At 42.4% G+C, this 12,377-nt stretch overlaps 1 protein-coding gene across 1 annotated transcript; it reads left to right on the top strand.

Moving 5' to 3' along the window:
• Window positions 1-8,776: 8,776 nt before the first annotated feature.
• Window positions 8,777-12,069, top strand: six3b (SIX homeobox 3b). The gene is given in 3 exon segments (XM_054599220.1): window positions 8,777-9,406; window positions 9,409-9,456; window positions 11,820-12,069. Coding segments are annotated over 3 exon segments (840 nt in total). The 3' UTR covers window positions 11,982-12,069.
• Window positions 12,070-12,377: the final 308 nt, after the last annotated feature.

Below are 12,377 nucleotides of genomic sequence, written 5' to 3'. Positions count from 1 at the left end.
GAAATGAGTCAGTGTAACTATATTATATTGCCTGTTTTAAACTGACAAGACTACATCAGGTAGTCAGAGTACATGCTGTACTGTATATACACAGTTTAACGTACCTGCTTGCATAATGTGCAAAGTGCAAAAAACTGAATTCAGTCCGTCGGTATATAATGAAAAATATGGAATAGTCTGGTTGCAGAAATCTGAACTGGCGCCCACATCCCTAGATCCACAAATAAAAATAAATACTTGAAATGGTAATTCAGTCTGATTATCTGGTGAAGAAATATGAGTAACGTGTGCACAAAAAAGTGTCTGATAAAAGATGAGGGCTTTTCAAAGTTATCACAACAAAAACCTAAACTGTTGACCTGGTGGTGCTAGAGGAGCAAACAGGATCATCAAAGTCATTAGGATTTATCCTCTGGGGAACATGAATGTCTGTCTAAAATGTCATGGTAATCATCCATGAACAGAGGTGTCATGAGGTTTGGTAAAACAGGTCAGGTGCTAGCTATGGAATTTACCTATGAATTTAAATATTGGTAATAATCCAATCCTGCAAATCCTCCTATTGGAACACAATGTTCTGAAAAACAAAATCATACATTTGTCCACTTACATGTATTTGTGGTTTCCTTTACGTCAAAACATTCTGCTACTCTTCTCTTAACGGCATAACTATCAAACAAAACCAGAAAGCCTTGAAAAGAAATACATCTTTATATATGACTGTACACACACACACACACACACACACACACACACACACACACACACACACACAACCCCTGTCTAATCTGTCACTCTGTCATAATTTGATCATAATCCCTAATGATAATCACATCGTATCTTAAAGGTGTTCTCAATCTGGAGGGGGATTATGGGATTGCAGAGCATGTGTGTGTTATGTGTGTTAGAGTGTGAATGAGCAATCCAAATATATTACGTGGTGGTGTGTGTGATGTGTGTGATGTGTTTGTTTGTGTGTGTGTGTGTTTAAGGGGGTGAAAGGGGTGAATTTAATTTGATGATGGGGGGGAGGTTCATTCACCCACTGAATCCACTTTAAGCCTGATATTACAAAACAATAGACACTGACCTGTTAAAACATGTTTGTGCTCCTCTCATCTGTACATCTTTAATCTTTTTCACTTTAATACGAGACATAAAACAAAACAAGATAAATCCAAGATCTACCGCCGAGTAGAACTATTTGATGGATTGCCATGAAATCCGCTGCACATATTCATCATCCACAGAAGATAGATTGTGAAAACGTTGGTGATCTTGTGGTTTTTGCCTCTAGCCCCACCTGCAGGACAAAGGTTTCACTTATCCACTGAAACATGTCTTATCTCTTAATATTTGATGTAAAAAGCTCTGATACTCACAAGTCAAAGTCCTGCAGTCAAAATTATACTTTAACAGCAAAATTAATAACTTAGAAGATTCAATATATATAAAATGCAAAATACTGTTTATGTTTAACTACAGTATAATAATGCATCATATTTGATAAATTGATTGTTTATGTTGTGAGATGTCAAGTAGTAACTGTGGTGAAGTAAAAATGGAAATACTCAAACACAAAATTGTACATAGAGTATTTAAATACATATACTTAGTGACATTACACCACTGGCACCTACATGCTGGATGTTTTTACTGACATTCGTGATCCCCAGAAGATGAATCCTGCTGACTTGGATGATCCCCTGACTTTTCCTCTAGCTCCACCACAAGGTTTCTGTTTGGGGTTTTGCATGAAATATCTAAAGTATAAAAACGGATTGCAGTAAAATGTGTTGTCAGACACCATTGTGCCCGGAGGATGAATCCTGCTGACTTAGTTGAATCTCTAAGTTTCTCATCTTCAAACATCAAACATTCGTTCAAAACTTTAATTTGTCCAATACTTTGTTTTTGACTGAATTCCTATGAAACTTATGACATCACCATCAGCCCCCGCTATACTTCATATTTACCGCTTATTAGCAAATGTTAGCATGCTAACACTATCCCTGCTGGTATGGCTCTAGATTCTTGTTTAACTACAAACACACGTCATGTATCTTCAGACTTGCTTCTCTCTTATTTCCCTCTTTCAGCAGCGTATGTGAAAACCTCTTCGGCCTGTAACCTGGAGCCGTTGGGAAAGCTGCAGCTGCTCCAGGAACTCCGTTTAGAGTCACATACCCGCCGCGTGTTAAAGGGTTTATGTAATATATTTGGATGTGTTTAAGCATTGTGTTTATTCCATCCTCCACTGGAAGGCTGAAGGTTTTCAGTGCTAGTGGTATTTTTTATGCTCCCTACATCTCAATGTCAGCTGACCTGTTTGACCCGGACGTGCTGAAGAACATGTGCCAATAGGAACAAAGACAAACAGCTTTGTTAGCAGGTAGGAAAACACTAGCTGTGTTTCTCTTTCTCCTTTTTATTTTTTCACCTACTCCCATGCTCTCACTCGAGTTCTTCTTCTTCTTCTGCCAGCCACTCGTTCTCCTTTCACAGCGAGAGGATTTCCCGCCTGTGGCTTTAACCTCGGTCGAGGGAAATGCTGACCAGGTGATTATGCTCCGGCATCACGTTTCAAACGAGGCCACTGGCCACTGAGTTTGATTTGAAGGCTCTAAACGAGAGCTCAAAGGAGTGAAATGTAATGAAATATAATATGCTGATGGCCCTCTGAAATGTGTGTGTGTGAGTGTGTTTGTGTGTCTCAGCATATGATTTTGAGTGGAGTAATTTAGCAGATGAGCGTGTGGCCATTGTTAGAGGGATAATCTGGCTTTTGCTGCTCAGATAGGTTAACATGCAGCAGATTAGACCAGATTACCCCAAACCACACCAGACAGGACGGAGCTAGCCCCCCCCACTGAGCCAGCCCTCCCCTCTCGGCCGTCCTCCTCTTTGCACTCATTTCACTCATTTCATCCTCTCTTAGCTTTTTATTCCTTCATCCTTGTCCCACTTCTTGTATCTGTCTCATCAGGCTTTTCTTATTTCTAGCTCCGCCTATTCCTTCCAGTATTTAATCATTTCTTTTCTCTAAGTAGAAACACATACACATATATGTTTCTGAGTCCAAAAAATGCAATATATGTTCTTCAAAAGTCTCAAAATACACAGAAGGATCATTAGGATAACTTCTTAGAGCTATGGGTGTGTTTGCCATAAAAATCTGTTTTCAAACAGCCTACACATCACACACTTTGTCCACATATTCACCAAATAAAAGGACAAAAACAAACATTCAATTCTACATAAAATATAAGATATAGATTTATAAATATGGACACATATAATAAAACAAACTATAAACAACAAAACAAGTGTTTTGCTAAAAAAAAGGGTGTTTTAACTGTTAATGTTTTTATCATGTCATGCTTTTTTTGCATGCATACATTTTCAAACACATAAGCCTCTGAATAATTTCAACACTCTTATTGTCAACTTAATGAAATCGCTGTTAAAACTATGTAGTATATGTACAGGAGAAATCTAGATTAAAAATGCAAAATATATGAGAATGTAATATAAATATAAGATAAATGTAAACTCCTCTGCTCATACATTATGTATAATGTTATTTAAAGTAATATTTATGATTATTGATCCTATTTGAATTTAATTTTGTTTTATTTATGTTGAAACCTTTTTAAAGTTGTTAACGTGAGATGACAGTACTGTACATGTATAGTTTTTTATTGCACATACACATTTGCAATAAAAAACTATACATGTACAGTACTGTCATATAATATATTTGTAGATTAATTCAGTAATTGTTACTCTGATGCTGTTTTATAAACCTGAATCCTTTTTAAACAAATGAACTCATGATTGATATAAATCTCTGCATAGAGTTAAATGAAATCATAAGGTCATATTTCTATTTGAACCCTTCAATAAACCTCCTTAATTAGATTTATTTATTTTCTTTCTCTTCCAGATTCATTTCAGATGACAAAATCTGACTCATTCTCTTTATTTGCTTTTCTTCAACACGTTCTGTTAACCTGCTGAGTTTGCATGACTGTGTGTAATCAGAGGGTGCTTGTGTATTAGTATACAATACGTCTGTGTGTGTGTGTGTGTGTGTGTGTGTGTGTGTGTGTGTGTGTGTACTAACATCTGTATGACCGTGGCGGACCCCGACAGCCAGACGTTGGCCCAGGCGCCAGCTGTTTGTATTTTTGTCAGTTGAGGTTTGTTTGTCAGACAGCCGCTGTGTTTGTGTCATTGGAGCTATTAATTAAAATCACGTGGTGAGATGACACCAACAAAACACAGGATGATGATGTAATCGCCGCCTTCACATCTGGCCCAGCTGTCCGTATCTGTAGTCTAGAAAGCAGTGCAGCACATGAGCGGAGTTATTAGTCAAATGATCTGATGGTTTTGTTATTTCATCATCAGGAAGGTGTCGTCTCCCATCTGTCATGTGTGGATGTTTGTTTGTGAGCATCTGCGTGTGTCACAAACCTGGTTATGTGTTTACATGTCTATTCATGTTTCTGTAAAAAAGAAAAGCAAAAGTCTCCAGCTGTTTCAGCACTCAAACAGCTGGATTTACGCCTCACCTATAAAAATAGCAGGATTACCTTAAAGGTGTTGGGTTACAAACCAATTAGAGGGCAGGATTAGTCGCTCAGGTACAGTTACTTCAGTATACCTGTCCTCCTTTCTGTGACAGCCGAATGGTGACCACACACACACACACACACACACACACACACACACACACACACACACACACACACACACACAATGTAACGCAAATCCACATCCATCTGTCCGCAGCCAGCTTTCCTTTGACCTATATTCCAAAAACAAAAGTTGACGGTGATGAAATCTTCATATTTGAGAAGATGAAACCTGACAATTTATTCTTCTAATCACTTAAAGGGATAGTTCAGCTCATGTCTGTGTGCTTGTTGTGAAGCTACAGCAAGGAAACTGTTAGCTTAGCTTAGCATAAAGACTGGAAGCAGGGGGGAACAGCTAGCCTGCTCACATAACTCCCTGTGAAACCCAGACTTCACATGTTGTTCACTTTCATTTTGTACAGATAAAACAAACAGGAGATAACAAGTTAATAAATTAACTTTAGAGGTGTTTGTTGGAAGATGTTGTTAACTTTGTATAGAGCCAGGCTAGCTGTTTCCCCCTGTTTCCAGTCATTATGCTAAGCTAAGCTAACCGTCTCCTGGCTGTAGCTTCATATTTAAACACATTCGTATCCTCTCACAAAATGCTGAATTATTCTTTTAAATAACATTTTCATTGTCATAATTGTTGATTACTTTCCTTTATTTATTAGCCCACTACCTGACACTCCATCAGGCAGCACTCTTAGCATCTATAAAAAGAACTGTCCTCCCACTCTCCCCACATCTTCATTTTCATCCCTCTCTTTCCGCCACAGTTCACCCCCCTCATTCTTGTTTTTTGGGGTACCATTGTGCTCCGAACTCTCCTGGATCCATGTAAGAGCACAAAAGCACAACAAAGACTCAGGAAGTGATTAGTGGCTTAACGAGGAGGAGGCTTTGCAGGGAGTTAGGCGGGCTGTGCGGCCTCTTCCATGGGAGGAGGTGAGGGGGTTAAAGTTTCAGGGCTTAATGGGTCAGTGTTAAGTTGTGGAGGTCAGTGAAGAGGTTAATTAGGAGCCGGGCTTTTGTTGACGGGGGATAAGGAGACGCAGGAGGCGATTCACCTCCTATCCTCGCTGTGTTCCTGCAGCCACCCTGGAAGTGTCATCCACCCGCTTTTAGCCGAGTCTGCTTTCCCTCCTCCGCCCGCTAATTGTCCTGTCGCTGAATGGAGATGTAGCTGAATTAACTTAATTGTCCTCATCACAACAGCACACACACACACACACACACACACACACACACACACACACACACACACACACACACACACACACACACACACACACACACACACACACACACACACACACACACACACACACACCTTTAGTAGGTTTCCTTGAGTTGCCTATGTTACGTTCGTCCTTCCTGCTTCAGTTAGAAGAATGTCTTTTCAACTTGGAGGAGCCCTGGCCATGACTGTTGTGTGTGTTTGTGTCCATTGTTTCTGCTGTTAAACACACACAGAGAAACAAATATCTCAAGTAGAGCTCCAATGAGCCACTCCGTGTGAATGTGGGAAGTAGAGAAGCTTAACGGACACTGAAACATCTTTCTGGGCTGCGACAGTCGTCCTTGTTGACCACCGTTAATAACCTTTGTGTCTGCAGGGTTTCACTGATAGCTTAAGGTTTGTTTTGGTCCAGCATTGCACTTGTTGCCCAAAACCAGAGATATTCTATTTCTTTCCACACGTTCTTGCTTGTCAAAACATTATTACCGACTCGTCACATATGGATGCTGGCTCAGGACTTCCTGTTTAACGCACTGGTAACCATCGAGCCAAACGACTACAGTCGACCTTTAGACAGGTGGTTAATGTTGTTTATTCAAACACAACTACTTGGTTAGGGTTAGGAAAACATTGTGGATTGGGTTAAAAATAAGAATTACAGTGTGATTAAGTAACATTGACTTTTGCTTTCACACAGGACCCAAACAGCAGTCTCCTGGTCTCTTTATACTTCCTCACCTGACTTCAGGAGCGGTTGCTCTGAGCGTTTATCATGGCGTTTACATCCGAGTTACTTGAAACCCGGTTTTGTCTCATAGTCTTGTCTGTCGTATCAGACACGGAGGGCTGTGACAAAGCGTCGATATTTGAAGACCTTGGAATGAGACCGAGCTGGGCACCTATGTTACCCACAATGCAAATGGGTCATCAAAAGAGTGCGGGCTTTGAGGCCAATTTTAAATAGTGGTCAAACAGTGGAAACAGTTGAAAACTTCCGGGTTCGTCAAGTGATGCTGTGCGGCCGGAAACGTTTTTCTCATTGAAAAACCAGACACATCTGTAACGCAGCGGTACGTTTAAAAAAACATAAAGAAACTGCCCAATACGGACACATTGATGACCTTATTTAAAATAATAATAATGTCTTAAAAGTTATAAAATGCACTAATAGCCGAATCCAGAGTTATTTTCTTCCTCTGTTCAGGTGAATCCGCTGTGGAACGAGGTGAGGTTAAAGTGATACCTTACCTTCTGTTTAAAGATGCTAGCCTCAAGCAGAGATGAGGAGCGAGCTCTTTCAACTCCTCACTGCTAGTTTTTTTTCCATTTTCAAATCTTCAGTGGCGTTCCCCTTTAAGAAACAGAACATTATATTACTATTATTATCATTATAAAGCCTTATTGATTTGATTTAATAGAGAAAGGAGAGATCATCCCCACCATGCATCATTTGGGGAGAAAACTGGCACACGACTCCTCACACCACCAGGACATCTGTCTGTTGGGGTAATTGGCATTAACCCTTTAAAGCTGGGTGACCCCCTTTGTTGCGACAAATTCTTAGGACTTCGGTGTGTTTGTGTGTGTTTGTGACTCGATGGAATGAGATGGTGCACAATAAGAGTGTTTGTTTCTGTTTGCTGAGCCCAAAAATATCTACGTCATATTAATGTTTCTAACTCTTTCTCTCTCACACACACTAAACCTGCACAAAGGGTGCCACACTCCAAAGCATATGGGCCGGGCTAACCAAAATGTGTTAATGCTGATTGAATATGCTGCTCTATTAGACTAATGTTAGCAGGCTGATGCTAATCCAGCGTAACAGAATGGAGCTGGAGCTGCAGCTTATCTCTGAGTTTATGGATATTAGAGAATAGAAAAGTGATTAGAAAGTGATTAGAGTGGAGGGAGACCACTTAGAGAAACATACGCTTTCAGGTCCGGGTGAGATTTCCAATCACACCGTTCACATAACTGCTTTTATTAATGATGCAAGCAGCTTAGCGGCAGGACAACAGAGGTGGAGAGACGTACAGCAGACAGCAGACGGGATGTTTCAAGATGTTTCTCTTTTTATAAATGTGTCACATCATAATCAGTTTGTTCTTCTTTGTTTAAGAGGCCTTATGGTCTTAGTGTGATTTGTTTGTTTTTGTTTATTGTAATGTATTCCCTTATTAGTTTTTATAAGTCAATGGTTGCCTTCACTTTGCTGTTTTGTTGGTCAATGTGACAAAAACAGAAGATGAAAAGATGAAAAAAAGAACTGGATGCAGTGTAGGCCTATATAATGATGATAATAATAATAATTGCAATAATAATTGAATTATAATAATAATATTGGTCAACTTTGCAGCACTTTTTAAAACAAAGTTACAAAGTGCTTTATGTGGTTAAACTGCAGGATTAAAATATTCCAGGAAGGCAGTGAGGAAAATAAAAGCAAATAAAACACATAAAATATGTTGGAAACAAAATATTAGTCTACATATCTGTTCCATCAAACATCTCACTAACATTAAGAACTTTCTTCCAGCAACCAGCTTCTATACTTTCTGTTCTTGGTGTCTGAATCCATCGTTTTAATCTGCTTTACAGAGTAAGTGGCACTTGAGTTGAGTCGTTTCTGTTTCCTGTTTATTGAATTGTTTCCCAGCAGAGAGCCGGTTCAGATCAGACTCCATGTGTCCAGTCTGTGCTTCAAGGAGGGATTAATCCTCTCTGTTTGATTGACAGCGCTGCCATGACAACCCCGCATCAGCTCCAGGGTGTCCAATCAGGAGTCAGATGCAGATCCATCCCTGACTCCCAGGTGAGCTAAAGACTCAGACTCCAGCTCGTCTCTGTCAGAGCGTTTCTGACTCTTCATGGTTCATCTGACGTCCTGATGGTGTTCAGGTCGCCGCTCGACTTCCTCTCAGCCTCCCGGGTCCTCCTGCCTGCCTTCACCCATGCACCCCCCATGGCCCGGTCCCGGTCCCCGGAGGACCCCCCCTGTGCTCCCCTGACCCTCCCCGGGCTGTGCTTCTCCACGGAGCAGATCGCCAGCGTGTGTGAGACCCTGGAGGAGACCGGGGACACGGAGCGTCTGGCCCGGTTCCTCTGGTCTCTCCCGGTGACCCCGGACGGCCGAGACTCCATCTCTGAGCACGAGTCTGTGCAGAGGGCCCGGGCCGTGGTGGCCTTCCACACCGGGAGCTTCCGGGAGCTGTACCGGATCCTGGAGACGCACCGCTTTACGCGCAGCTCTCACGGGAAGCTGCAGGCCATGTGGCTGGAGGCTCACTACCGGGAGGCCGAGAAGCTCCGGGGGAGGCCGCTCGGACCTGTGGACAAGTACCGGGTGAGGAAGAAGTTCCCGTTACCGAGGACCATCTGGGACGGGGAGCAGAAGACGCACTGCTTCAAGGAGCGCACCAGGGGGCTGCTGAGAGAGTGGTACCTGCAGGACCCCTACCCGAACCCGGGGAAGAAGAGGGAGCTGGCTCATGCAACCGGACTCACACGGGAACCAAGAACCGGAGGCAGGTCGGGAACTGGTTCAAGAACTGAGAGGCTGAGAGAGACTGAGACTGGGACGGACTGAGCTGAGAGCCAAGAACTGAGACTGAGACTGGGACTGAGACTGAGACTGGGACTGAGACTGAGACTGAGACTGGGACTGAGACTGAGAGACTGGGACTGAGACTGAGACTGAGACTGGGACTGAGACTGAGACTGAGACTGGGACTGAGACTGAGACTGAGACTGGGACTGAGACTGAGACTGAGACTGAGACTGAGACTGAGACTGGGACTGGAGAGAGACTGAGACTGAGGGTTGAGAGTTTGGACTGAGTGACTGGTATCTGGATGGTCCTAAAATCAGGAAAAGCACGAAATGTGATCTCCTTATGGATAGTCCTAAAATCAGGAAAAGCACGAAATGTGATCTCCTTATTGATTCCTCGGTGACTCCTTCACTCTCTGGTGGAGGAAGGCTCGTCTCCACTGTGGAGAGGCTGTGCGTAAAATCCATCCATCCATCCATCCATCCATCCATCCATCCATCCATCCAATAGTTAGGAAAGTTAAAATAGTTAAAATAGTTGTTGTTTTTTTTCTCTGTCTGTAAATATAATATTCAGTTATTGTTGTTTTTTTGTTTTTTTCTACTGTTTTTTTATTGCGTATTTATAATACTTGTTTTATTTTATTTTTATTTTTATTTCTTTATTTTTTATTCTTATCTTGTCTTCTTCTACTATGTCTCTTGTGTGCACTTTACTCTACGCTGTTGTAAGTCTGCAAATTTCCCCGCTGCGGGACTAATAAAGGATTATCTTATCTTATCTTATCTTATCTTATCTTATCTTATCCATCCATCCTTCAGAGTTTTTTGTTTTCTTTCTGTCACTCTGACCCGGACGGTTCATGCTTCCTTTTCTCAATTCAATTCAGTTTATTTTGTATAGCCCAGAATCACAAATTACAAATTTGCCTCAGAGGGCTTTACAATCTGTAACCATGAGACATCCTCTGTCCTTACACCCTCACATCCTCTGTCCTTACACCCTCACATCCTCTGTCCTTAGACCCTCACATCCTCTGTCCTTACACCCTCACATCCTCTGTCCTTAGACCCTCACATCCTAGTCCTTACTACCCTGACTTCCTCTGTAGCACTTATTGCATTCATATTAGTTGTTGCACTTACTGTATTTGTATCAGTTCGCTGCACTTATTGAATTTGTATTTGTTTACTGCACTTATCCTATTCGTAGTAGTTTGTAGCACTTATTATATTCGTATTAGTCTGTTGCAATTATTGTTTTCGTAGTAATCTGCCTCTGCACTATACTTTTGCTCTGGTTTATGCTTTAAGATGCTTGTTTAAGAAAGGAGATGCACTTATGACTTCTGGTGACTAGTAGTTCTCTTGAATACCTATGTTGAACACACTTCCTGTAAGTCGCTTTGGATAAAAGCGTCTGCTGAATGACTGTAATGTAATGTAATGTAATGTAATCCTCTGTCCTTAGACCCTCACCTCCTCTGTCCTTAGACCCTCACCTCCTCTGTCCTTAGACCCTCACATCCTCTGTCCTTACACCCTCACATCCTCTGTCCTTACACCCTCACATCCTCTGTCCTTAGACCCTCACATCCTCTGTCCTTACACCCTCACATCCTCTGTCCTTACACCCTCACATCCTCTGTCCTTACACCCTCACATCCTCTGTCCTTACACCCTCACATCCTCTGTCCTTACACCCTCACATCCTCTGTCCTTACACCCTCACATCCTCTGTCCTTAGACCCTCACATCCTCTGTCCTTACACCCTCACATCCTCTGTCCTTAGACCCTCACATCCTCTGTCCTTAGACCCTCACATCCTCTGTCCTTACACCCTCACATCCTCTGTCCTTACACCCTCACATCCTCTGTCCTTACACCCTCACATCCTCTGTCCTTACACCCTCACATCCTCTGTCCTTACACCCTCACATCCTCTGTCCTTAGACCCTCACCTCCTCTGTCCTTACACCCTCACATCCTCTGTCCTTCCCTCACATCGGCACAGGAAAAACTCCCCTAAAAAACCCCTTTAACAGGGAGAAAAAGGAAGAAACCTCTGGGAGAGAGGAGGGATCCTTCTCCAGGATGGACAGAAGGCAATAGATGTCATGTGAACAGAATGAACAGCATAACAGTTCTTAGATACAACACATTTCTCCCTCCCTATACTTTGCTTGAGGGTCAGTGTGTGGGTCGTCCATCCTGTTGGTTAAAGCCAACCCTGCATGAATGGACACACTCACCACACTGCGCTGGAGGCTATTTGACAGTCGTCTTCGAATACTTTTAAATATTAATTTGAATTGAATTTAGGGGTTTATTTGTACTTTTTTCAGAACAGCAAAATAAGAATTGTTCCTTTAAATGTTAACTCCTGTCTCTGCTCAATCCCAGGTTGCAACACCACCGGATGTGTCCAGGCGGTGCGCGGTCGTTCAGCGGAGGAGAGTGCAGTCCAGACGAGAGTGGGGAGCACGCAGATGGAGAAACTCTCCTCTCAGTAACGGACAGTGACTCGGACTTGGATGTTTGAGACTCAAACACAAAATGGACTTCAGGGCCTGCGGTGGTCCTTGGTGGATTAGCGGAGGACCACCCGGCCTACACTGAGGAACAACACAGGCTGCTCAGATTTTGGGTTTCAAAAACCGTTCAGGGCATCAAACAGGTCACATCTTTTTTTCCTGAGAAAACAGTAGATATGATGCTGGTTCTTTTTTTAAAACACCAGCCCCACAGTTTAGACTTTTAACTCCATCACTGGACATCTTTGGACGCAGCTTACACCATCAACCTGATTACACATCAAGCCGTGGAGCCCTGTTGGACTTTAACCCAGGGACCCCTCATGGGAGGACCTGTACGGACTGGAACCTGCCAGTGAGCTAAACACTCTTATTCCCTCTATTATGTGTCAGTTATTATTATG

The sequence above is a fragment of the Anoplopoma fimbria genome, chromosome 5 (assembly GCF_027596085.1).
Source record: "Anoplopoma fimbria isolate UVic2021 breed Golden Eagle Sablefish chromosome 5, Afim_UVic_2022, whole genome shotgun sequence".
In the NCBI taxonomy this organism is placed as follows: domain Eukaryota; kingdom Metazoa; phylum Chordata; class Actinopteri; order Perciformes; family Anoplopomatidae; genus Anoplopoma; species Anoplopoma fimbria.
This window is presented reverse-complemented; position numbering and strand designations above follow the sequence as displayed.